The sequence below is a fragment of the Pristis pectinata genome, chromosome 13, assembly GCF_009764475.1.
Source record: "Pristis pectinata isolate sPriPec2 chromosome 13, sPriPec2.1.pri, whole genome shotgun sequence".
NCBI classification, from domain to species: domain Eukaryota; kingdom Metazoa; phylum Chordata; class Chondrichthyes; order Rhinopristiformes; family Pristidae; genus Pristis; species Pristis pectinata.
In genome coordinates, this window is record NC_067417.1 from 21,448,926 (window position 1) to 21,474,905 (window position 25,980).

Sequence of the window (25,980 nt, forward strand, 5' to 3'; positions counted from 1 at the left end):
GAGTTGAGGGTAGTGTATTAGCATGGATAGAGGATTGGTTAACCAATAAGAGGCAGAGAGTTGGGATAAATGGGTGTTTCTCTGGTTGGCAATCAGTGGTGAGTGGGGTGTTGCAGGGGTTGTTGCTGGGCCTGCAACTGTTCATGATATACATTAATGATCTGGAAGAGGGGCCAGAGTGTAGCGTATCTAAGTTTGCTGATGACACTAAATTGAGTGGAAAAGCAAATTGTGCAGAGAATGCTGAAAGTCTGCAGAGAGATATAGATAGGTTAAGTGATTGGGCAAGGGTCTGGCAGATGGAGTACAATGTTGGTAAATGCAAGGTCATCCACTTTGGGAGGTAAAATAGAAGATCAGATTATTATTTAAATGGTGAAAGATTGCAGCATGCTGTTGTGCAGATGGATTTGGGAGTGCTTGTGCATGAATCACAAAAGGTTGGTTTGCAGATGCAACAGGTTATCAAGAAGGCAAATGAAATGCTGGCCTTCATTGTTAGAAGGCAACTGTACAGGGTACTGGTGAGGCCGCACCTGGAGTACTGCGTGCAGTTCTGGTCTCCTTGCTTGAGGAAAGATGTACTGGCTTTGGAGGCGGTGCTGAGGAGATTCACCAGGTTGATTCCAGAGATGAGGGGGGTTAGCCTACGAGGAGAGATTGAGTCGTCTGGACCTATTCTCCCTGGAATTCAGAAGAATGAGAGGGGATCTTATAGAAACATAAAATTATGAAAGGGACAGACAAGATAGAGGCAAGAAGGTTGTTCCCACTGGTAGGTGAGACTAGAACTAGGGGACATGGCCTCAAGATTTGGAGGGAAAAGATTTAGGACAGAGATGAGGAGAAACTGCTTTTCCCAGAGAGTAGTGAATCTGTGGAATTCTCTGCCCAGGGAAGCAGTAGAGACTACCTCATTAAATATATTTAAGACCTAGATAGATTTTGGCATAGTAGGGGAATTAAGGGTTATGGGGGAAAAGGCAGGTAGGTGGATCTGAGTCCATGGCCAGATGAGCCATGATCTTATTGAATGGGGGAGCAGGCTCGACGGGCCGGATGGCCTCCTCCTGCTCCTATTTCTTATGAACCCTGGCTAATGAAAAGTATACTTATTGTACCAGAGTTGACTAATCCAACATTTAAACTTTATAAAACAATTCTTTTTCCCCACAAAAATACGTAATAACTATTTTCAACAATAGGACCAGATCAACAACCTTTAGTCCTACCCAGCAAAAACAAATGTACACGAACTGGTACAAACTTGCCTCCAAACACCTCCTCTCCCCTTCCTCGTGCTCCGATTGGATTGGTCGTGCAGACGGAGGAGTCGCGCCCTGTCGTTGGTCACTATTGTTGTCAATCACAATAGCCCCGCCTTCCCGCTCCTCATCGGCATCGGTTGCCCTGGGAAGCTATGGGAACCGCGACATACCAATCTTAAAGGAAGATCGACGGTTCAATGAAAACCCTGGTCAAAGATGGCCATTTATGAAGTCTTTTCGCACCCCTCGCTAATCCGGTACAAGACGAGCATTTGCACTAAAGCAACGCTGTTTATGCTGATAGTTTTGGCGCTCACGTACATCCCTCCACTTTTGGTTGCCTACAGGAGCCACGGTGAGTGATGTGCCGTTTCTGCTCATGCCTAATTACAACGGTGGATATCAGAACTTTGTAACTGAAAATAATTATCTTAAATTGTTGTAATTATTGATTCGAATATTTTTATGCTTATTATTGTTGCTCCAAAGGAGGTACTACAATGGGAGGCCGTTGAGATCCCTGGAGCTTGTACTGAGGGTGGGTAGAATGACTTAAATCAGAATTGTATACCATCGTGGCTTATTTCATTGTGACCCAGCAGTTGCCTCACTCCTCTGAAAACATCCTGACCAAGATATCAAAACTAGTTCAATGTGGAGAGTGGAGTTCTATTAGCGGAGCTGCAGTAACCCTACAGAAGTGGATTAGAAATGGAGCCCCTTTGTAGGCCCCTTTGACCATGCACCAGTTTAATAAGACAGTTGCTGACTGTTTACCTTGGTCCACATTACTGTCTGATCTCCGTGATTCACTTTGAATACAAAGGGGGAGGGTGGAGTCAAGAAGAGCTGCAGTGATAGGAGATTCGATGGTTACGGGGACAGACGAGAGATTCTGTAGCTGCAAATGAAACTTCAGAATGGTATGTTGCCTCCCGGGTGCTAGGGTCGAGGATGTCTCTGAGTGGTTGAAGAACATTCTCAAAGGGGAAGGTGAGCAGCCAGAGGGCATTGTACACGTTGGTAGAAAATGCAGTGAGGTAAGAGGACAGGGTAGATGAATACACAATAAGTGCTGGAGGAACTCAGCAGGTCAGGCAGCATTTGTGGAGGGAAATAAGCAGTCAATGTTTTGGGCTGAGACCCTTCATCAGGACTGGAAAGGAAGAGGGCAGAAGCCAGAATAAGGTGGGGGGAGGGGGAGGAGCACGCACAGGTAGGGATAGGTGAGATCAGGTGAAAGGCAAGTCCCCAGCTATGCCTGCCTCTTTGTTGGCTACGTGGAACAGTCCATGTTCCAAGCCTACACTGGTAACGCCCCCCAACTCCTTCTCCGCTACATTGATGACTGCATTGGGGTTGCTTCCTGAACCTATGCTAAGCTCATCAATTTCATCAACTTTGCCTCCAACTTCCACCCAGCCCTCAGATTCACTTGGTCCACCTCTCTCCCCTTTCTGGTTCTCTCTGTCTCCATCTCCGGAGACAGATTAACCACAGACATCTTCTACAAACCCACTGACTACACCTCTTCCCATCCTGACACGTAAGGACACTATCCCCTTCTCCCAGTACCTCTGCCGCATCTGTTCCCAAGTCCTATCCCTGTCCCTACACATCCTCCCTCACCAGTGCTTCACCTGCGATTCTGAGGGTGCCATTTATTGCATCCAGTGCTTCCGGTGCAGCCTCTTGTACATCGGTGAGACCTAGCGCAGATTGGATGACCGCTTTGTCCAGCACCTTCAATCCATCCACCGCAACAGCCAGGACCTCCCGGTGGCCACCCACTTCAATTCCATGCCCCACTCCCACACTGACGTGTCTATTCATGGCCTCCTCTACTGCCATGTTGAGGCCAGGTGCATGGTGGAGGAACAACACCTCATATTCCGCCTTGGGAGTCTCCAACCTGATGGTTTCACCTTACGGCTTGCTGAACTGAACTTTGAGAACTATTCCTGGAATTGGAGTTTGGGAATTTGCCACAGACACACTTCGAGTTTAGTTTTTGGGGTTAATGTTTAAGATCTAACATTTTTACTTCTAACATTCAAACATTTTTACTTTTATTTTTATTATCATAAATAGTTATTAATAAAATAGTTTTTAACACTTATACATGACTCAGTGTGTTTCTTTTGTTGCTGGTTCGTAACATAGTCAACATCACATTGATTTGTATATTTGCTTTTCAGAAATGTAGCTGCAATAATGCTGTTTAATTGGAAGTTTATTTTTAGTATTTGAATTGTTCATTCAGAACCATGCTGCCAACCTGAGTAACAAAATAGTACTTCTGAATGTTGCCATTTTTGTGTAAACTATTTTTGAGTTCATTTTCAGACATGCATGTTGAAAGAAAAGTGAAATTATCATAATAAATTCTTTAGATACTTCGTAACTGGATCAAAATTTGGGTTGCCGTGTATAAGTAGGAGCCTGAAAGTTATGAAGAGGAAAGTCTCAGCTGGACTGAAAAAGGCTGAGTTTTTCTGACTAGAAATCTGTAGCAAGTGGTGTACCTCGGGGATCAGTTCTGGGACCTTTGTTTGTAATGTATGTAAATTAGTCAGATGAGAATGCAGGGGTATGAATAGTAAGTTTGAAGACAACACGAAAATTGGTGGAGTCGTAGACAATGAAGGTTGTTTAAACTTACAACGGGACATAGATCAACTGGGCAAAGCAGTGGCAGATTTAATCCAGATAAATTTGAGGTAATGCACTTTGGGTGGTTAAGTTCTGTTAGGACGTACAGACTAAATGGCTGGGACCTTGGGAGCGTTGAGGTACAGAAAGACCTTGGTTTGCAAGTTCATAGTTCCCTAAAAGTAGTGACACAGATGGGTGGGTAGTAATAAAGGCATGATATGCTTACTTTTGTCCAGCAAGACATTGAGTGTACAAGTTGGGAAATTGTGCTGCAGTTGTACAAAATATTGATTAGACTGCACTGAGAGTATTGTGTATAGTTTTGGTCGTAACACTACAGGAAGAATCTGGTAGCGATAGAGATAGTGTAGAAGAGATCCACCAGGATGTTGCATGGAATGGAGGGGTATGATTAGATAACCTGGTTTTATTCTTACTGGGATGTAGAAAGCTGAGGGGTAACCTTAGAGGTTTGCAAAATTGCAAGGAAAACCAGATAGGATAGATAGTTGGAATCTTTTTCTCAGGGGAGGTGAATCTAAATCTAGAGGGCATAGGCTTTGGGTGAGAAAGGAGAAATTTAAAGGAGATCTGAGGAGTAGGTGTTTCCACACAAAGGGTCGTGAATATTTGGAACAAACTGCTAGAGGAGGTAGTGGAGGCAGATAGTATTACAATGTTTAAAAGGCATTTGGACAGGTACTTGGATAAGAAAGGAGTAGAGTGATATGGGCCTAATGTGGGCAAGTGCGATTCGCATGGACAAGGTGGTCTGTGCTACATGATTCCATGAACAATACAAGGCATAAGAGTAAAATGCAGGCTTCTAAAAGACAGTTGGTATCTGTGGAAAAAGTTACTTATTAATTGGTATAAAAGACTTGTAAATAAAGTTGCCCGTGCTTTGTTACTTCACAAATTTTTATTAAGCAAATGGCAAAGGTATTTTCAGAAATTTCAGTGAACGATTCAATTTGCTTTCCCTTTTTATATTTAATCGTACATCAGAGGCTGCTTGCTAATTCTTTATTTTTGTGCCTAATTATTGCTTTTTCACTGGTAGCCTCTCTAGGTATTATGTCTCAGGTTTTATGCTTTATTTAGTTAACTTTTTATTTTGCTTCATAATTTTCTGAGACAGTTGTAGAAGTTGTAATAAATATTGTGATACGCATTTAAGGGACACCTTAGAGTTTGATGGATATATGCAAAATTTTAAATTTGATATAAGTTTGTGTATGATTTGTACGTGTCAATGAGTAAACCTGATTTTGTTCCTGCAGGGTTTTGGTTAAAGATTAATACCTATGAAGAGCAGCCAAATGTTAGATTCCAGTACCAAGTTTTATTGATCGCTGGAACCAGCACAAGTGGTGACTTTGTGGCATGGAGTACATTTGAGAATTTCAATAATCTACAAGGGGACCATCTTCGAATTCCATTAGTGACTGTGAGTCATTTGATTTGATATTTGTGTCATTAATCCAAGCAAATTCACTTCATCTCCCATGTCTGGGAAGAGGGAAGGCATGCCAGGTGAGCTCCGAGACCCCATAATCATGGTAACCACAGAGGTGTTTCCCATGCCACCACCATAGACCTCAACCCTGAATTGATGTGTAGATTTTGTTTATTTAGAGAAACAATGGACATGATCTTCATTGTCCATCAACTTCAAGTGAAATGCAGGAAACAGCACCAACCTCTGTACAGGTCCTGCCTCCCAAGGTTACGGCAGGGTTCTGTTGCTGTGAACTGTTTAACCTGGACAGTTCACAAGTCAGAAATGTGGCTGCGAACAGAGTTCCCAGGTGACCGAAGATGCCTGTAGCCCCTGTATTAAAACAGGATTCGGGTTCTTTTGGGTTTCTTTTAAACAACAGAATCAGTAATGAAAGACACCACAATTTCACGAAAAATTTGAGTAACAACACAACTAAAAACAACTAAACACAAAGGAAACTACAGCTCTAACCACAAATCTAATCTAACCCAAATTAAAAGAAATAAGACCAAAAACCCAAACCCTCTTACTTAACACTTCCCTGGTAAAATCAAGCTCACGTCTGCATGCAGTTCTCAGTGATACTTATCAGCATCCAGTACTTAGCAACGTTGCGTTCTCTGCCACTCAGTTCATCGCCGAAGGGGAGCCCTGGGGTGCTTCAGCAAGACATGAAGGGGCTTGGCAGTTGCCAGGCATTGGCCACGAACCAACCCGTGGAGAAGCTTCAAAGGACTCTCTTGCGGGGCGCATCTTTATAGTCAAGGAGGGCTTTGTGCTCCCTTTGGTCCGAGCATAACAAAGGATTCCACACTTGCTAAACCTTCCTGTTGTTTTCGAGAGTCTCATCAGTCATTAAGTGCAGAAAAATTCCACTGTTAATGAACAGATAAAATTTCCGATCTTCTAGAGTGGCTCCATGAGTGTGCAGCCAAGAAAAGTTTGTGACAAACTCAAACAAAGCCCTGGGATCTTGTCTGATGGGACAAGTTAACACTCCCCATTGTCTCGCTTGGCTGAAGCATACCCTGATTGTTTTGCAAAGCTGCCCGCTTAACTGCACCCGATTAATGCTTGGGGCTTCCACATTGATATCTTGCATTTCAGTAACTCCTGGGAAAAACAATAGTCCCAACAGAGAAAGATGCTTCTTTTAACCCTTTAGTTACATCCAGCCATTGGTAGCTGTTGCAACAGGGAAATCATTGATTGTTTTTCATCTTACCATAGCCCCACAACAGTCGATAGATCCATCCTGTTGATCTCCCAAAAGCTTGTTTGTATATAAACAAAGCGAAAATGGGCATATAGCTCCTAAAAAGGAAATTTAGTGGTTCCCATTAGCAGCCTGGTTGACTTTGTCAGGCAAAAATAGGCTTCATGGGTATGGGCCACACACAAGTCATTAATAATGTGATCTTCAGTGGCATGCAACATGTCACTGTGCATAAGTGGTTGGCTCTGTGTAACCCATGTACCAGATAAATAGAGGACCATCATGAAAATGGCAGACAGTGTGCAACATGTACGTTTGTTTATGTTTTAGTCTTTTCACTGAAATTATATCGTATAAAACATAAGGTTTTTCCCAGGGTAGAAATGTCAAGTACTAGAGCATTTAAGATGAGCAGGGGAAAGTTCAAAGGAGGTGTGCAGAACAAGTTTTATTTTACACAGAGAGTGGTAGTGGCCTGGAACAGGCTGCCGGGGAGAGTGGTGGAAGCGGATAGTGATAGTTGTGTTTAAGAGGCTGTTAGACACATGATTATGCAGGGAATGGAGGGATATGGATCATGTACAGGCAGAAGAGAATCCATTTAATTTGGCATCGTGTTTGGTGCAGACATTGTGGGCTGAAGAGCCTGTTCCTGTACTGTTCTATAATGCTATGTTACTGTATACTTTTTGTTTTGCTTCTGCATCCTCAAAAATGTAAAATGAATTTTAAGTTGTTTAATATGACATTTTTTGAGGCCTTGGAGGAAGACAAAAACCGAGATGGGAAGATGGATCTTCTGAACTTCCGCCTAGAGCTTCCACTCCAATCATCAGAGCATGTGTACAGTGTGCAACTTCTTTTGACTTTTTCATACCAGCTTTTTGTAAGTATTTGGTATAGCTCCCTTTCTCTTACATTGAAATCCACTTTATAGAGGGTGCTTTATATTTTTTTAATCTTATTCTGTGATAATAAGCCACTCCATTTAAATCCAATCTGAATATTTATGTATTTTTATTAGGAATGGTATTGTTAGATCTCCTGATGCAAAATATTTTTAGTGACATAATAGTACATTTGGTAAATAAATTTATTTTGATTTCTGAAAAGACAATGTTACTTGTTGTAGTTCTGGATATCCTGGATTACAAATCAATTTGGATGAAAAAGATCTTTCATCGATTTATCTCATTCTCTAAGTATACCACCCCTAATGTCCTTATTTTTATACATCCTGTCAGTTGGACTCGTCTGTGCTCTTGAAAATCCTTTATATAAATTATAATCAATAGTTCGAAAGACATACGTCCTGCCATTTATCATAAATTTATCCTTAATAGCTGCGACTTTTCAAAGTCTACTTTTCATGGATGTATCTTTATTGACAATATTGGGAGGAGTAACTGCTGCGCAATTCTTGATCCTGCCTTTACACTGCAGAGATCCTCCATTTTGTTGTGTGATAAAATGTCATTCTATAACCAATCTGACTGAGCAGTCATGAGTCCCTGTGGATCATCATCAGCAGCAGCAGAACTGCATTCCAGGACAATCTCATGGGCTTGGATATCCTTCACTTTATCACTACCATCCTACCAACCCTGGTTCATTAAGGCATATGGAAGGGCACATTGCAAGCATGAGGTACCATTTTGGTAAAGCTACAATGCAGCACTGCATGCATGCATGCATGCATTCTGAGAGCCACAAAAGCGGCATACAATTGAAAAATTAAGTGGTCCCACGGCCAATGGTTAAACATCAAATTGGAAGCGGAGACTCCAAAACGCTACTGTTCTCAATGTGAGTTCCAACTATAAGGTGATGAGTAAATGATGCACCTTGGACTTTTCCTAAGCTTGCCATCAGAGAAACCATTCTAAAATCGACTCCATTCACTCCACGTGAAATAAATAGCTAAGGGCACTGAATGCAGCAAAGGCTGTGGGACCAGACAACATCCTGGTGAGCACTAATAATATGCTTCAGAACTGGTTGCACCTATCTTGCTGCAACTGTTTGAAGTTTATCTGACAATTCTGTTTAGGTCAGTGCATTGGCATGGTTAAATAATGCTTTCTCTGATTGGAATGCTCTGTAGGCATCATACAGTGCACAGCAGAGATGGTATTCAAATTTGCAGATGTTGTTGAGTGCTCCACAATCAGGCTATCATGCTAGTCCAGCCCTTTTTAACAGGCATGGAGCATGTTGAGGAGGATGGAAGAAGGCAATGTCACTAGGCCTTTTCTGGCCGGCTGGCTATGGCCAATTTTATGTACTACAGTTTTACTGACCATGTTACTTTATAAATTCCATTTTACCTTCCATTGCTGATTATCATAACATCATTTGAAACAATTACAAAATCTAAATCCAAAACATCATTCCAAACCGTATTTAAAAATCCAGTCATGTGTATGCCTATGCTCACATTCTTTAATTCTTTTGGGTAACAGAAATCTTAGACAAAGTTAACCTAGTATTAACTGCCATTTGCAGAAGAGTTCTAAATTTCTATCATTCTCTATGTGCAACAGTACATCTTAATTTCATTTTTGAAAAATTACCTCCAACTTTTAGGCCATTTTCTCTGTTTACCAGTTGTCCAAATATTAAGGGTAGTGTTAAATTAGCCTTTTTTTTAACTGTGTATGGCCATGGAATTTAAATGATTTAGACATGGAGTACCTGACTGTTTTCAATGCTTTGCATTTCCTGTTGCTCAATCAAACTCTAACCAGGTTAATAAGTAGTCTTCAATTCCACAAGCTTTGACTTTGGTCTCTTATGAAGGACCTTATGAAACGTTTTCTTAATGTCCATATCCATAACAAGCACAGACATTCCCCTGACCATTACTTGAGTCTCTATTCAAAATAAAATCAATATTCATAGCGTGACCTATACTCTACAAGTCAACCCTGGCTTTCTCAGATTAGATGAAACTTGAGTCATTCAGTCACTCTATCCTTAGTTACATACTCTACTTATTTCCTGACAGTCGATCTTGGCTAATTGCTATATTAAATGCCTGTATTTCCTCTTTCACCTTTCTTACGTAGTGAAGCAATTCTAAAGGAAAGGTTCCTGAATCGTAAAAACCTGATCTATTTGTAGTATCCTCTGTTGCTTCCTTTTAATGCCTTAGGATGAAAATTATCTGTTCCTTTTGATCTGTCATTCTTAGTAATGTCACTTTCTTTATCATTTTATTCTTTATTTTTGCCAGAATGTTCCTTCATTCTCTATATAGACTAAATGTTTAATATATCTGCCATTTTATCATTTAAAACTATCAACATTATCAGTTTTTAGGATCTGCTGCAGAAACAGGCGAGTCTGAGTTTGGAAATAGGTGGGAGGATGATAAGCTCTAAGGAGCAGCCAAACACCACGAAAGTGGGTGAGGGGGAAGTCGGAAACAAAAGAGGCATTGATTAGATGATGGCTGTTTTAAGAAGCCATAATTTAAAGAGCTCAAAGGTCATAAAACCATAAAAAATGTGACACTTATTGAAGCCACTCAGCCCATTATACCTATGCTAGTTTAAAAAGGGCTACTAGCTTAATCCCAGCTTCCAGCACAAGGTCTTCCTGCAAGTCATAGCTCTTCATGTATACATACAAGTAATGTTTACATTTGATGAGGGTTTCTGCCTGGACCAACATTTTGGGAAGTGAGTTTCAGACCCCAACTGTTTAGTAGGTGAAAATGTTTATCCTCTCCTCACAAATTTTTCTGCCATTTACTTGAAATCTATAGCTCCTATTTTGTTGTTTACACCCTTCCTATTTATTCTACGTGGGCTCTTCAATGTCATTTAAGTCCCCCCTCCGCTGCCTTATCCAAGGAAAACAACCAAACAACCGTAGCTTGTACAGTGTTCCTTCACAGCTACATGTTTTCCAGTCTTTGTTCTCTGTACCATATTTTCTGTAATGTGATCTGAACTGTATGCAGTACTTCAGCTGTGGCCTAACTACAGTTGTGTGAATTTTTAGTGTAATGTCCCTGCTCTTATACTCTATGATTTATCTAAGAAAGAAAAACAACCCATATACCTTTCTAACTAGCTAAATGATGGAGGGCTCATTGGATTGTCACGAGACAAAAGTTTTGTGAATCCTACCTGGGTATCAACCAGTGATCATCATGATTCACTCGGTATGATCGTGAACAAAGTGCATATTCAGAAACTAATGATGTGAAAGAAGCCATTCAGCTCATCATATTCATGTTAGCTAAAACTGACCATAGCTTTATCTTATTTCCCTGCTTTTAGACCATAGCCTTGCAGGTTCTGGTTCTTCAAGTGCTCATCCAGGTACCAGTTAAATGTGGTTGCACAAGGTCTCCAGATTCAATGTAGTGCCCTCGGCTTGATTTCAGTGCAATCGATGGCACCCTATATCATTAGACTCCTCACATACCTGGAAAATCCATGAGTTGATACATACTGCTTTCTCTCGGAGAGAAGGAAATGAATTCAGCACTCTTGGAGTAAAGAGGATCTGTGGCTTCCAAATTCAACCATGTATTGGAAGTAATTGAATATCAAAAATATTTCATATATCAGTTTGCAAATATCCATGGTATTAGAAAATGACCTTTGCAACAATTGAATCAAGACATTCTGCTGGAATTAATTATGGTTGGAATATGAGACATTTTTCCATCGACACCATATTGGAGTCTTTGAAGCATTTCCGTAGAACCATCTAACAATATAGTATGATACAGGCCCTTCGGCCCACCATGTTGTGCCGACCTTTAAACCACGCCTAAGACTATCTAACTCCTTCCTCCCACATATCTCCCTATTTTAAATTCCTCCATATGCTTATCTAACAATCTCTTGAACTTGACCAACATACCTGCCTCCGCCTCCACCACCCCAGGCAGTGCATTCCATGCACCAACCACTCTCTGGGTGAAAAACCTCCCTCTGATGAACCTCCCACCCATTACTTTAAAGCCGTGCCCTCCTGTATTGAGCATTGGTGCCCTGGGAAAGAGATGCTGGCTGTCTACCTATTCCTCTTAGTATTTTGTATACCTCTATCATGTCTCCCCTCATCGTCCTCCTCTCCAAAGAGTAAAGCCCTAGCTCCTGTAGTCTCTCCTCATAATCCATACTCTCCAAACCAGGCAGCATCCTGGTAAATCTCCTCTGCACCCTTTCCAATGCTTCCACATCCTTCCTATAATGAGGCGACCAGAACTGGACACAGTACTCTTAAGTGTGGTCTCACCAGAGTTTTGTAGAGCTGCATCATTACCTCGCAGCTCTTAAACTCGATCCCACGACTTATGAGAGCTGACATCCCTTAAGCTTTCTTAACTACCCTATCCACCTGTGAGGCAACTTTCCGTGATCTGTGGATATGAACCCCCAGATCCCTCTGCTCCTCCACACAACCCAGAATCCTGCCATTAACCCTGTACTCCTCCTTGGAGTTTGTCCTTCCAAAGTGTACCACCTCACACTTCTCCGGATTGAACTCCATCTGCCACTTATCAGCCCAGCTCTGCACCCTATCAATATACCTCTACAATCTTCGACAGTCCTCCACACTATCCACACCACCACCGACCTTTGTGTTGTCTGCAAACTTTCTAACCAACCCTTGTACTCCCACATCCAACTCATTAATAAATATTAAGAAAAGTAGAGGTCGCAGAACCGATCTTTGTGGGACGCCACTGGTCACAGCCCTCCAATCTGAATGCACTTCCTCCACCACAACCCTCTGCTTTCTACAGGCAAGCCAATTCTGAATCCACACGGCCAAGCCTCCCTGGATCCCATGCCCTCTGATCTTCTGAAGAAGCCTACCATGTGGAACCTTGTCAAATGCCTTACTAAAATCCATGTGGACCACATCTACTACACTACCCTTGTCGATCTGCCTGGTCATCTCCTCAAAGAATCCTATCAGGCTTGTGCTAAATTGGCACTGCACATTGACTTGCTCCACAGTCTTTGTTCTGCATATTTTCAATCTGTGTGCTTTTTAATGTGGTGGTTGGTGTGAATTGTAATATAATAAGATAAGATCTTTATTAGTCACATGTACATCGAAACACACAAAGCCATGCTGGCTGTCCCTAATCAGTCCATGATTCTCTAAATGCTCATAGATCCTATCTCTAAGGATCCTTCCCAACAGCTTGCCCACCACAGACGTAAGGCTCACTGGTCTGTAATTCCCTGGACTACCCCTACTACCTTTTTTGAATAAGGGGACAACACTTGCCACCCTCCAATCCTCCGGTACCATTCCCGTGGACAACGAGGACTCAAGGATCCTAGCCAACGGTTCAGTAATCTCCTCCCTTGCCTCGTGGAGCAGCCTGGGGAATATTTCTACTTGTTTTGATACTCATGTGAGAACTGCTGCCTAACATCACGCAGTGTTCAGGATCTCCTGCTGAGGGTCCTTCTCACCCTTTTGTTCCAGGTTACTTTGTTCTGTATAATCTATCGTTCTTGGAGAGGAATAGTCACTAAATCTTCCATGATTGGGAGCAAAAATATTTTCCTACAGCCTAGAAATCAGGACAGTATTAAGCAACACCATTCACCAGAGAATTAATCTGCAGGCATAATTTGTACTTTTTGATAATCAACTCTCCTTCAAATCAATCATCTGCAAATCTAGAAGTAATTGATAGTCCCTTTGAATAGCAGCTATGAGGGTTCTTTCCACTGCTAAACAGTGTATTTTCCAAACAAGTTGAACAAACACAGTCCATTAGCAACGTTATTGGGGTTCAGTTTGTCAAATCAGTATCTCACGCTGGTGCTAAATTGGCACTGCACATTGACTTGCTCCACAGTCTTTGTTCTGCATATTTTCAATCTGTGTGCTTTTTAATGTGGTGGTTGGTGTGAATTGTAATATAATAAGATAAGATAAGATCTTTATTAGTCACATGTACATCGAAACACACAGTGAAATACATCTTTTGCGTAGTGATTTTGGGGGACAGCCCGCAAGTGTTGCCATGCTTCCGGCGCCAACATAGCATGCCCACAACTTCCTAACCCGTACATCTTTGGAATGTGGGAGGAAACTGGAGCACCCGGAGGAACCCCCCCACAGACGCGGGGAGAACGTACAAACTCCTTACAGACAGTGGCCGGATTTGAACCCGGGTTGCTTGCGCTTTAAAGCATTGTGCCTGTGGGCATAAATACAGAAAATTCAAAATAAATTGGCACCAGTAGCACCAAATGGAGCCAAATTTGTGTCACCTTTTACTTTCACCTTTTACTTTCACCTTTTACTTTCACCTTTTACTTTCCAGGAGGCAATAAGAAAAACCTTGCTGCTCTGTCCTGAAAGTTTCTTTAGAAACTTGTGTTCATCAACATACAGCAGAACTTTGCAGAGTATCTCTTTCAACTCAGATTCGCTTTTCTTTCAGATTTCCAGCAACTGTTATATTTTGCAATGAAAAGCCTGTTTTTGTTGATCTCTCTAATTGCCCTTGCTCACCTTTTTCCCTCTGCTTTCCTCCAGACAGATCAGCTAAAATTTAGAAGCATTCATTTACCTGTCTCAAATGGCACAATGCCATTGTGACCCAGCACAACTTGGTCTGCACCCTATCACATGTTCCCTTTGCCTAAAAGCAACATAACTGAATAGTATAATGACAGATCATGGTAGCTTAAATCTTTTGAAATGTTGGTTTCAGAGGATGTCGACATTCATTATGCAGAGTATGGCATATGTCCACTTCTCATCTCCTGTATCTGGGTCTCAGCTTTCTGTGATTGGTGACTTGAAGCTACATCAACGAGAGCCACTTAAACACAGAGGACTTGACACACGCTACAATGTAAGTTTCTTTTTAACAAAAAATTGGTTGAAAAGACTGTATGCTGCCAGTAAAGTTGCTTTAACGAGATGGGGTATGGTGAGCAAATAAATGTTTTGTTTGATAACTTGTCACTGCAAAATATAGTAGTGCCTAAAAACCTAAAACATTGTGCACCGATGAACAGACTTTACAAAAGGATGGTCTTCACTTATAGGTTTCATTGTCGTGGGGTATAGAAAGAAAATTAGTTGAGTATCTGGGTTTGGATCATGGTGGAGCAAGGCCTGTTAAGTCGGGACATCACAGAGAAGTAGGATGGGAGTGAGAGTGTATCAGTTAGTGGAGAGTTTACTGAGGGTCACCACTGCTAGTTCAGCGTCAACACCACTGTTGTTGGCAGAATCTCAGATGGTGATGAGGAGGTGTATAGGAGTGAGATAGATCAGCTGGTTGAGTGGTGTCGCAACAACAACCTTATACTCAATATCAGCAAGACCAAGTAATTGATCATAGAACCATAGAACAATATGGCACAATACAGGCCCATCGGCCCACCATGTTGTGCCGACCTTTAAACCTTGCTTAAGACTATCTAACCTCTTCCTCCCACATATCACCCTATTTTAAATTCCTCCATATGCTTATCTAACAACCTCTTGAACTTGACCAGTGTATCTGCCTCCACCACTACCCCAGGCAGCGCATTCCATGCACCAACCACTCTCTGGGTGAAAAACCTCCCTCTGATATCTCCCTTGAACCTCCCACCCATTACTTTAAAGCCATACCCTCTTGTATTGAGCATCGGTGCCCTGGGAAAGAGGTGCTGGCTGTCTACTCTATCTATTCTGTACACCTCTATCATGTCTCCCCTCATCCTCCTCCTCTCCAATGAGTAAAGCCCTAGCTCCCTTAGTCTCTCTTCATAATCCATACTCTCCAAACCAGGCAGCATCCTGGTAACTCTCCTCTGCACCCTTTCCAATGCTTCCACATCCTTCCTATAATGAGGCAACCAGAATTGGATACAGTACCCAAGTGTGGTCTAACCAGAGTTTTGTCGAGCTGCATCATTACCTCACGGCTCTTAAACTCGATCCCCTAACTTATGAAAGTTAACATCCCATAAGCTTTCTTAACTACCATATCCACCTGTGAGGCAGCTTTCAGTGATCCGTGGATGTGAACCCCCAGATCCCTCTGCTCCTCCACACTACCCAGAATCCAGCCATTAATCTTGTACTCCGCCTTGGAGTTTGTCCTTCCAAAGTGTTACCACCTCACACTTCTCCGGATTAAACTCCATCTGCCACTTCTCAGCCCAGCTCTGCATCCTATCAATACCCCTCTGCAATCTCCTACAGTCCTCCACACTATCCACAACACCTCTGACTTTTGTGTCGTCTGCAAACTTGCTAACCCACCCTTCTACCCCCTCATCCAAGTCATTAATAAATATCATGAAAAGTAGAGGTCCCAGAACCGACCCTTGTGGGACACCACTAGTCACAGCCCAACAATCTGAATGCACCCCCTCCACCACAACCCTCTGCTTTCTACAGGCAAGCCAATTCTGAATCCACTCGCCCAAGCCTCCCTAGATCCCATGCCCTCTGATCTTCTGAAGAAGCCTACCATGTGCAACCTTGTCAAACGCCTTACTAAAATCCATGTAGACCACATCTACTGCACTACCCTTGTCGACCTGCCTGGTCACCTCCTCAAAGAATTCTATCAGGCTTGTGAGACATGATCTTCCCTTCACAAAGCCATGCTGGCTGTCCCTAATCAGTCCATGATTCTCTAAATGCTCATAGATCCTATCTCTAAGAATCCTGTCCAACAGCTTGCCCACCACAGACGTAAGGCTCACTGGTCTGTAATTCCTTGGACTATCCCTACTACCTTTTTTTGAATAAGGGGACAACATTTGCCACCCTCCAATCCTCTGGTACCATTCCCGTGGACAACGAGGACTCAAAGATCCTAGCCAATGGTTCAGCAATCTCCTCCCTCACCTCTCAGAGCAGCCTGGGGAATATCCCATCAGGCCCCGGGGAATTATCTGTCCTTATATTTTCTAACAGCAACACATCTTCTCTCTTGATATCTACATGCTCCTGAACATTAACCTTACCAACACTGTCCTCTGCGTCATCAAGGCCCCTCTCCTTGGTGAATACTGAAGAGAAGTATTCATTGAGAACCTCACCCACTTCCACAGCTTCCAGGCACATCCTCCGACCTTTGTCTCTAATCGGTCCTACCTTTACTCTCGTCATCCTTCTGCTCTTCACGTACGTGAAAAAGGCCTTGGGATTTTCCTTAACCCTACTCGCCAAGGCCTTTTCATGTCCCCTTCTTGCTCTCCTCAGCCCCTTCTTAAGTTCCTTCCTCCTAACTAGTTGTTCCACCTCTCTTGTTACCCATGGTTCCTTCACTCTGCCATTCTTTCTCTGCCTCACCGGGACAAATTTATCCCTAACATCCTGCAAGAGGACCCTGAACAATGACCACATCTCCACAGTACATTTCCCTTTGAAAGTGTCATCCCAATTTACACTTCCAAGTTCTAGTCTTATAGCCTCGTAATTTGCCCTTCCCCAATTAAATATCTTCCTGTCCTCTGTGCTCCTGTCCTTGTCCATGACAATGCTAAAGGTTAGGGAGCGGTGGTCACTGTCCCCCAAATGTTCACCCACTGAGAGATCTGTCACCTGACCTGGTTCATTACCTAAAACTAGATCTAATATGGCATCCCCTCTAGTCGGTCTGTCAACATACTGTGACAGGAATCCGTCCTGTACACACTTAACAATAGTTTGTGGACTTCAGGAAGGGGAAGTCAGGAGAACACACACCAGTATACATTGAGGGGTCAGCAGTGGAAAGGATGAACAGCTTCAAGTTCCTGAGTGTCAACATCTCAGAGGATCCATCTTGGGCCGAACACATTGATAAAATCACGAGGAAGGCACACCAGCGGTTCTACTTCATTAGGAGTTTGAGGAGATATGGTATGTCACCAAAGACTTGCAAATTTCTACAAGTATATGGTGGAGAGCATTCTGACTGGTTGTATCACAGCCTGCTATGGATGCTCCAATGCGCAAGATCGAAAGAGGCCGCAGAGGGTTGTAGACTCAGCCAGCTCCATCACCAGCACAACACTCCCTGCCACTGAGGCCATTTTCAAGAGGCCATCTTCAAGAGGCAGTGCCTCAAGAAGGCAGCGTCCGTCATTAAGGACCATCACCATCAGGGACATGCCCTCTTCACAATACTACCGTCGAGGAAGAGGAGGTACAGGAGCCTGAAGACCCACACTCAACGTTTCAGGAACAGCTTCTTCCCCTCTGCCATCAGATTTCTGAATGGTCCGTGAACACTACCTCGTTATTCCTCTTTTGCACTATTTGTTTTTGTAATTTATAGTAGCTTTTATATCTCACACTGTACTGCTGCCGCAAAACAACAAATTTCATGACTTGTGTCAGTGAACCTGACTCTGACTCCATATGCCAGGTTAGTGGAGTGGGGATCAGTCCACCAGATTGGGAAATAGGGGCAGCAGGGTTAGGGCTGATGGATCAATAGTTGGGAATGGGATTAGTGCATGTATTTTGAAGAAGGTAGATGAGGCCAGAAGATTGGTAGACTATTGGTCATTTGTCTGGCAGGGTGATTAAAGTGTGGGGTATGACAGGAAAGGATCGCAAGCTTGTTGAGGAGAAGTTTAGAGAGCCTGAGGGAGAGTTGTTATGACTCATGAATGTAATACTTAAAAGGGACCAATCCTACATTCTCAATTCTACAGCCTACAACCTATTCAGGCACTGCCCCCTTCACTTGCGCTGAAGCGCACCTCATAATTGCCATGAAAACTTACTTTTAAATTTTTTTAATTTAAATTTTATTTTTTTTATTTTTAAATTTTATTTACCGCGTGGTAACAGGCCCTTCCGGCCCAACGAGTCCGCACCGCCCATTTTAAACCCAAATTAACCTACCCGTATGTCTTTGCAATATGGGAGGAAACCGGAGCACCCGGAGGAAACCCACGCAGACACGGGAGAATGTACAAACTCCTTACAGACAGCGACGGGAATCGAAACCCGATTGCTGGCGCTGTAATAGCGTCGCGCTAACCGCTATGCTACCGTGCTGCCCATTCTCCATGAATGGTGCATTAGCTTTTGGAAGCCACTGTGCATATCTATGCTACTTCATGCATTAATGCATCAAATGTGAGAAAGGCATATAATGAAAATTACAACCTGTGCATCAAATCTTTGATTTTCCTTTAGGAACAATACACTAAAAGTGCTGGAGGAACTCAGCGGGTCAGTCAGCATCCATGGAGGGAAATAAACAGTCAACATTTCAGGCCAAGACCCTTCATCAGGACTGGGAAGGAAGAGAGCAGAAGCCAGAATAAGAAGGTGGGGGGAGGGGGAGGAGCACACGCAGGCAGGGGATCGGTGAGTTCAAGTGATAGGCGAGTCCAGATGAGGGGGGGAAGGTGGGTGGGTGGGGGAGGGAGAAGATGTAATAAGCTGAGAGGTGATAGGTAGAAAAGGCAAAGGGCTGAAGAAGAAGGAATCTGATAGGAGAGGGCAGTGGACCATGGAATAAAGGATGGAGGAGGAGAGGAGATGGGCAGGTCATTAAGGCAGGGTAAGGGAGCCATAGGAATAAGGGAAAACGAAGGAGTGGGGAGGGGGAAGAAAAAGAAGGGCTGGGGTAACCATAAGGTAGAGAAATCAATGTTGAGACCATCAGGTTGGAGACTCCCAAGGTGGAATATCAGGTGTTTTTCCTCCAACAGTGTCTGGCCTCAACGTAGCAGTAGAGGAGGACATGGAAAGACATGTTAGTATTGGAATGGGATGTGGAATTGAAGTGGGTGGCCACCGTGAGGTCCTGGCTGCTGTGGTGGATAGAGCAAAGGTGCTCGACGAACAATCTGTGTCGGGTCTCACTGATGTACAGGAGGCTACACTGGGAGCACTTGACACAATAAGTGACACCCTTGGACTCACAGGTGAAGCACTGCCTCACCTGGACAGATAGTCTGAGACCCTGAATGGTGATGAGGGAGGAGGTGTAGGGGCAGATGTAGCACTTGGTGCGTTTGCAGGCATAAGTGCCAGGGGGGATTATCGGTGGGGAGGGACAAGTGGACAAGGGAGTCACGGAGAGAGTGGTCCCTTCAGAAAGTAGAGAGAGGAGGTGAGGGGAAGATGTGGTGGTAGGACCCCGTTGGAGGTGGTGGAAGTTGTGGAGAATGATGTGTTGAATATGGAGGCTCGTGGGGTGGTAGGTGAGGACAAAGGGCTTGTCTACAGGGGCAATATGGGTAGAACTGAGGAAGAAAAAAGGGATGACCACATTAATGGGACTATATTACAGACCTCCCAATAGTCAGTGGGATTTAGAGGAACAAATTTGTAGAGAGATAGCAGACAGTAACAAGAAAAATAAGGTTGTGATAGTAGGTGATTTTAACTTTCCACATATTGACTGGGACTCCCATATTGTAAAGGGATTGGATGGGATAGAGTTTGTCAAATATGTTCCGGAAAGTTTCCTTAATCAATACGTAGAGGCCCCAATATGTAGAGATCTCCTCTGAAGGAACGGGACAGGGCAGGTGATAGAAATGTGCGTAGGGGAACATTTTGGACCTTGTGATCATAATTCCATTTGTTTCAAGATAATTATGGAGATGAATAGAACTGGTCCTGGGGTTGAGATTCTAATTTGGAGTAAGGCTAATTTTGATGGCATCAGAAGGGATCAGGCAGACATGGATTGGGATAGGCTGTTTTCCGCCAAAGAGACACTTTGTAAGTATGAGGCTTTCAAAAGTGAAATATTGAGAGTATAGAATCTGTATGTTCCTGTTAGAGTAAAAGGCAAGGGTACCAAGTTTAAGGAACCTTTGTTATCAAGGGATATTGAGGCCCTGGTTAAGCAAAAGGAGACACATATCAGGTATAGGCAGTTAGGATCAAATGAGGTGCTTGAGGAGTATAAGAATGCAAGAGAACACTTAAGAGAGAAATCAGGAGGGCAAAAAGAGGACATGAGGTTGCTCTGGCAGACCAGGTGAAAGAGAATCCCAAGGGTTTCTATAGCTATATTAAGAGCAAAAGGGTAGCAAGGGACAAAATTGGTCCTCTTGAAGATGAGCATAGATCAGTCTATGCATGGAGCTGGAAGAGATGGGGGAGATCTTAAATGAATTTTTTGCATCCGTATTTACAGAGACTATGACACAGAGACTATGGAACTGAGGCAAAAGAGTAGTGAGGTCATGGAGAGAGTCCAGATTACAGAAGAAGAGGTGCTGGCTGTCTTGAGGCGAATTAAGGTGGTTAAATCCCCAGGGCCTGACAATGAGTCCCCTCTGATCTTGCGGGAGGTTAGTGCAGAAATTGCAGGAGCCCTGGCAGAGATATTTAAGCCGTCCTTAGCCATGGGTGAGGCGGTGGAGGATAGCTAATGTTGTTCCGTTGTTCAAGAAAGGCTCTAAGAATAAGCCAGGAAATTATAGGCTGGTGAGCCTGACGTCAGTTGTGGGTAAATTATTGGAAGGAAGAACATTCTATGCAAAAAATATGTATTTCACTGTTGTGTGTTTTGATGTACATGTGACTCATAAAGATATCTTATTCCAAGGGACAGGATATGTAAGTATTTGGATAGATAGGGCCTGATTAGGGATAGTCAACGTGGCTTTGTGCATGGTAGGTCATGCCTAACCAATCTTTGAATTTCTTGAGGAAGTTACCAAGAAGGTTGATGAGGGAAAGGCAGTGGACATTGTCTATGTGCACTTTAGCAAGGCTTTTGACAAAGTCCCGCATGAGAGGCTGGTCCAGAAGGTTAAGTTGCTTGGCATTCAGGATGAAGTAGCCAATTGGATTCAACATTGGCTTAGTGGGAGAAGCCAGAGAGTGATAGTAGATGGTTGTCTCTCTGACTGGAGCCTTGTGACTAGTGGTGTGCTGCAGGGATCGGTGCTGAGTTCATTGTTGTTTATCATCAGTATTAGTAATTCAGATGATAATGTGGTAAACTGGATCAGCAAATTTGCAGATGACACCAAGATTGGGGGTGTAGTAGACAGCAAGGAAGGCTATCAAAGCTTGCAGCATGATACTGACCAGCTAGGAAAGTGGGCTGAAAAATGGCTGATGGAACTTAATGCAGACAAGTGTGAGGTGTTGCACTTTGGGAGGACAAACCAGGGTAAGACTTGCACAGTGAATGGCAGGGCTCTTGAGGTCTGTGGTAGAACAAAAGGACCTGGGAATACAGATCCATAGTTCCTTGAAAGTGGTGTCATAATAAAATCATAAAATAAAATCACAAAAACAAGATAGATAAGGTCATGAAGAGAGCTTTTGGTACATTGGCCTTCATAAATCAGGGTGTTGAGTACAGGAGTTGGGATGTCATGTTGAAGTTGTACAAGACATTGCTGAGGCCAAATTTAGAGTATAGTGTGCAATTCTGGTCACCTACCTACAGGAAAGATATCTATAAGCCTGAAAGAGTGCAGAAAAAATTTACAAGGATGTTGCTGGGACTTGAGGACCTGAGTTATAAGGAAAGGTTGAATGGTGAAAATCAATCTGTGCTGTAATAAGGTAGGCAACAGCAGAACTAAGGAGTGTACAATAAACGCTTTATTTTTTTTAACGCTAGCAGGAGTGAGGGATACAGAGAGAGTAAACAGTGTAACCCGAGCTCTGTACTGATCCCCACTCAGAGATATACATGTTTGTGTCCCTCCTTTTATACTTAATCTAAAGATGCCTACATATGGAGTTGCACATACTTGGGCAGCTGCTCACAGCAAACTTTAGCAAAACAAGATATGCCTTCTTTGTTTCACTCAAGTATTTGCACATCTTGCAGTCACACCTATAGTCATGCCATGGTTGAAGCAATAACAGCTGTACATTGTTAACCCTTACATTTCCAATTACTTTTACAGAATAGGTTAAGACTTTATTCCCTGGAGTGCAGAAGAATGAGGGGAGATCTTATAGAGGTATACAAAATTACGTGGGGTATAGATAGGGTGAATGCATGCAGGCTTTTTCCCCTCAGGTTGGGTGAGACTAGAACTAGAGGACATAGGTTTAGGGTGAAAGGTGAAATATATCAGGGGATTCTAAGGGGAAACTTCTTTACTCAGAGGGTGGTGCAAGTGTGGAACGAGCTGCCAGCAGATGTGGTAGATGTGAGTTCAATTGTAGCATTTGAGAGAAGTTTGATAGGTGCATGGATGGGAAGGGTTTGGAGGGATATGGCCGGGGTGCAGGTAGATGATACTAGGCAGAAGATCAGGTCGGCATGGACTAGATGGGTTGAAGGGCTTGTTTCTGTGCTGTAGTACTCTGTGCCTCTATGATTCTATACTTTGTCACCACTTAGTTAACCTTTCTATATCTTTGTATCCTCATGGCTCACTTTCCAACTTAACCTTCAGTGCCAACAAAGTTGGTTATTTGTATTCTACTTCATATTTTTATTCCTAACTTCAAAATCAAAATGTAAGAAGTTTCAAGAGCTGAATCTTAAAATAAAAATTATTTAAGTAAATAACTCTCAACTAGTAATGAAGAATAGAGAGTTCTAAGAAAGACTGAACCAGTGAACAACCTATTGTTATTACTGCAGACTAGTTGTATAGAGCTACATAAAATATCAAACATATGGATGGAAAAAACAAATTTAAAATTTAAAAATAGGTCATCTTTACTTCACAGCTTTCGGTAGTTAGTGGCGACAGCAAATTTGCAAGTTCCTTCGACCTGGCGGATATCACTGCATCATATCAAGATAGAAATGGTGAGGTTCTTATTACAATGGTATTATTCTTTGAATTATTAAAACAAAGTTATCATCTTTGCATTACATTTTTACACTCTGAATCTAACTTGTTTTTTAACTCTCTCTTGGTTTCAGTAACAACTGTTTTTGCCAATCAGTACTCTGTGTGGACACCAGTTAGAGCTGCTGATGCGCCATTTATTATTAAGGCTGTCGTCAAATATCCAGTGGAAATGATCACATATCCTTCTATAAAATGCAAAGTAATGTTATCTAACACTGAAAATTGATGTTAAATAAGTGAAATTTGAATTCTGTTTAAAACTCAAAGCATTATATTATGATGGCAATATCTTTCTTCCTGTGAAATTATATTGCATGTCACTTTTCTCCTTGGAGTGACGGAGAATGAGAGGTGACCTGATAAAGGTGTATAAGATGATAAGGGGCATTGATCGTGTGGATAGTCAGAGGCTTTTTCCCCGGGGCTGAAATGGTTGCCACAAGAGGACACAGGCTTAAGGTGCTGGGGAGTAGGTACAGAGGAGATGTCAGGGGTAAGTTTTTTTACTCAGTGGTCTGTTTGTGGAATGGGCTGCCAGCAACGGTGGTGGTGGCGGATACAATGGGGTCTTTTAAGAGACTTTTGGATAGGTACATGGAGCTTAGAAAAATAGAGGGCTATGGGTAAGCCTAGTAATTTCTAACGTAGGGACATGTTCAGGACGACTTTGTGGGCCGAAGGGCCTGTATTGTGCTGTAGCTTTTCTATGTTTCTATTTTATCAGGGTTATTAGCATTCAAATTACAAACACAAAAGTGAAAGGTAAGAAAGGATCAGCTGCTTCATGAGGCCTGCTCCACATTTATGATGGCTTGACTTGTGCTATTAAAAACCCACTTACCCTCTCGCTCCCTCTCCACCAAACACTGTATTTATGTACTCTTTTGGGAGAGGCAAAACAAAAGGTGATGAAATTGTCACAATATTCATCGTAACAACTGTTTGCTGAGCCAGAGGTGGTGATGGATTGTTAAAAAGCATTTTGGTAAAAGTCCATTCAGATCATTGCATTCAGTTTAGTCACCACACTTTTAAAAAGGACTTGGTAATATTGAGGGAGATTAGGCACTGGTTTGCCAGAATGTTTTTGGGACTTGGAGGGTAAATGTAGCTTGTATACTCTTCTATGTAAAGAATTTATGGGGGAATCTGTTAAATTTGTTTAAGGCGTTAAAAGCATTTTAAAAGGTAGATACAGAAAAGTGTTTCCCGTGGAAGAGCATCACTTAGAAATTAAGGTTGGACTCTTTGCTAGGGAAATCTGGAAGCATTTTCTTGCACGACCGTTGTATTGTAATAAGCAATCAAGCAAATCTTATGTAGTGACTAGAAACATGTGTAGAAGTCTCTAAAAAGCTAAAGGACTGCAGATTAAGCCTAATAGCAATACATTTTTAGAAAGGGTATCAAGCAAAATGTACATAAAAGGAGGTGAAGAACAGTTCAGTCAGAAATAATTGAATGACAAAACAGGAATCGGGAGCTAAATTGTCAACTTCTTTTCTTGTCAACCCTTCCTGAGGATATTGCCATAAAGATTTTTTGTATCCCGCTACCTGTGCAAACAAGTTCATTCTCAAAATTGTCAGTGGAACTATCTGATGAATTACCTTTGCGCCTACAGGCAGAAGACAGTCTTACCTTTTAAGTAATTTTTACTTGAATTGCAGTTGTTTTCTGTAGCTCCATTTCTTTTCCCACTAATCAGAAAAGGCCATCTGTCAAAAACTGTAAGGAAGGAAAAGTTGTTAATGCTGGCGTGGATTCCCTTCATCAGAACAAACTAATCAGGCATATTCACATTACATGTTCATCCCTTTTGATAAAGCATGTGATAAACTTTGCATGCCAGTGACATGAAGTACAGCAGGAAAAATTGTTTAGATTGCAATTTCCAACAAGTCATTTTTGGAATCTTTTTTGGGATCTTTGTGACAATATTCCTGATTTTAGTTAATACATAGCAGCAGTACTTTTCCTCAGGATTGTTAAGTAAATCTAATTTTAATTATTATAAATTATGTGTATGGCATCCATGCTAAATATGGCTATGATTATTGGTGGATTTGGAATTATTTCTGCTTTATTGTCAGCCATATAACTTGCTCCTTGGACTCATTAGGTCATTAATAAAAATTATGGTGAACTTTGTACCATTTGTAATCAAGCTTAAAATACCATCCAGGTAAATTTGTCTCCAATCAATATTGGCAAATAGTACATCTGTCATAATACCTTTATGTGGTTACTTTTTCCCTAATGTATGGTGTATTTTCTTGCGAGTTTCTGTTCCTTAATTGTGTTTTTTACTTATCGACCTGGTTTCTGGGAATTGATTAAGACTGCTTGGATCCAGTATGTCAGCATTCTTCTTCTCTTCTTGTGGGTCTTTGAAAAGATCAAGATATTTGTCTTTGAAAATCATGTATTAACTACAATAATGATACCACCATATAAGCAGCACCAGTCGTAATCAATTGAAAAGGACAGCGGGTAAGGAGTTACAAATATCATTACAAGTAGACAATAGCAATCAATAATAAATATTGTATCAAGATTTGATCGTTAAATTTGATATACTGTTAC

At 42.2% G+C, this 25,980-nt stretch overlaps 2 protein-coding genes across 2 annotated transcripts in view; both read left to right on the plus strand.

Annotated features, from left to right (window-relative positions):
- Positions 1-1,400: 1,400 nt before the first annotated feature.
- tmem231 (transmembrane protein 231) lies at positions 1,401-25,867 on the plus strand. The gene is made up of 7 exons (XM_052028512.1): positions 1,401-1,623; positions 5,207-5,373; positions 7,401-7,529; positions 14,355-14,498; positions 23,267-23,348; positions 23,466-23,571; positions 25,705-25,867. The coding sequence occupies exons 1-7, from the start codon at positions 1,485-1,487 to the stop codon at positions 25,865-25,867; spliced, it is 930 nt and encodes a 309-aa protein (XP_051884472.1). The 5' UTR covers positions 1,401-1,484.
- chst6 (carbohydrate sulfotransferase 6) overlaps positions 25,771-25,980 on the plus strand; it is a 78,472-nt gene continuing 78,262 nt past the window's right edge. The window contains exon 1 of the mRNA XM_052028511.1: positions 25,771-25,887. The gene's annotated coding sequence lies outside the window, so the exon portion shown is untranslated. The remainder of the gene's footprint in view (positions 25,888-25,980) is intronic.

Excerpts from the sequence above, each read along its gene's own strand:
- tmem231 (XM_052028512.1), top strand. The coding sequence starts at position 1,485 with ATGGCCATTTATGAAGTCTTTTCGCACCCCTCGCTAATCCGGTACAAG. Across the intron at positions 7,530-14,354 it reads CTTTTTCATACCAGCTTTTT|AGGATGTCGACATTCATTAT; the intron begins GTAAGTATTTGG and ends TGTTGGTTTCAG. Across the intron at positions 23,572-25,704 it reads TATCCAGTGGAAATGATCAC|TTATCGACCTGGTTTCTGGG; the intron begins ATATCCTTCTAT and ends TGTGTTTTTTAC.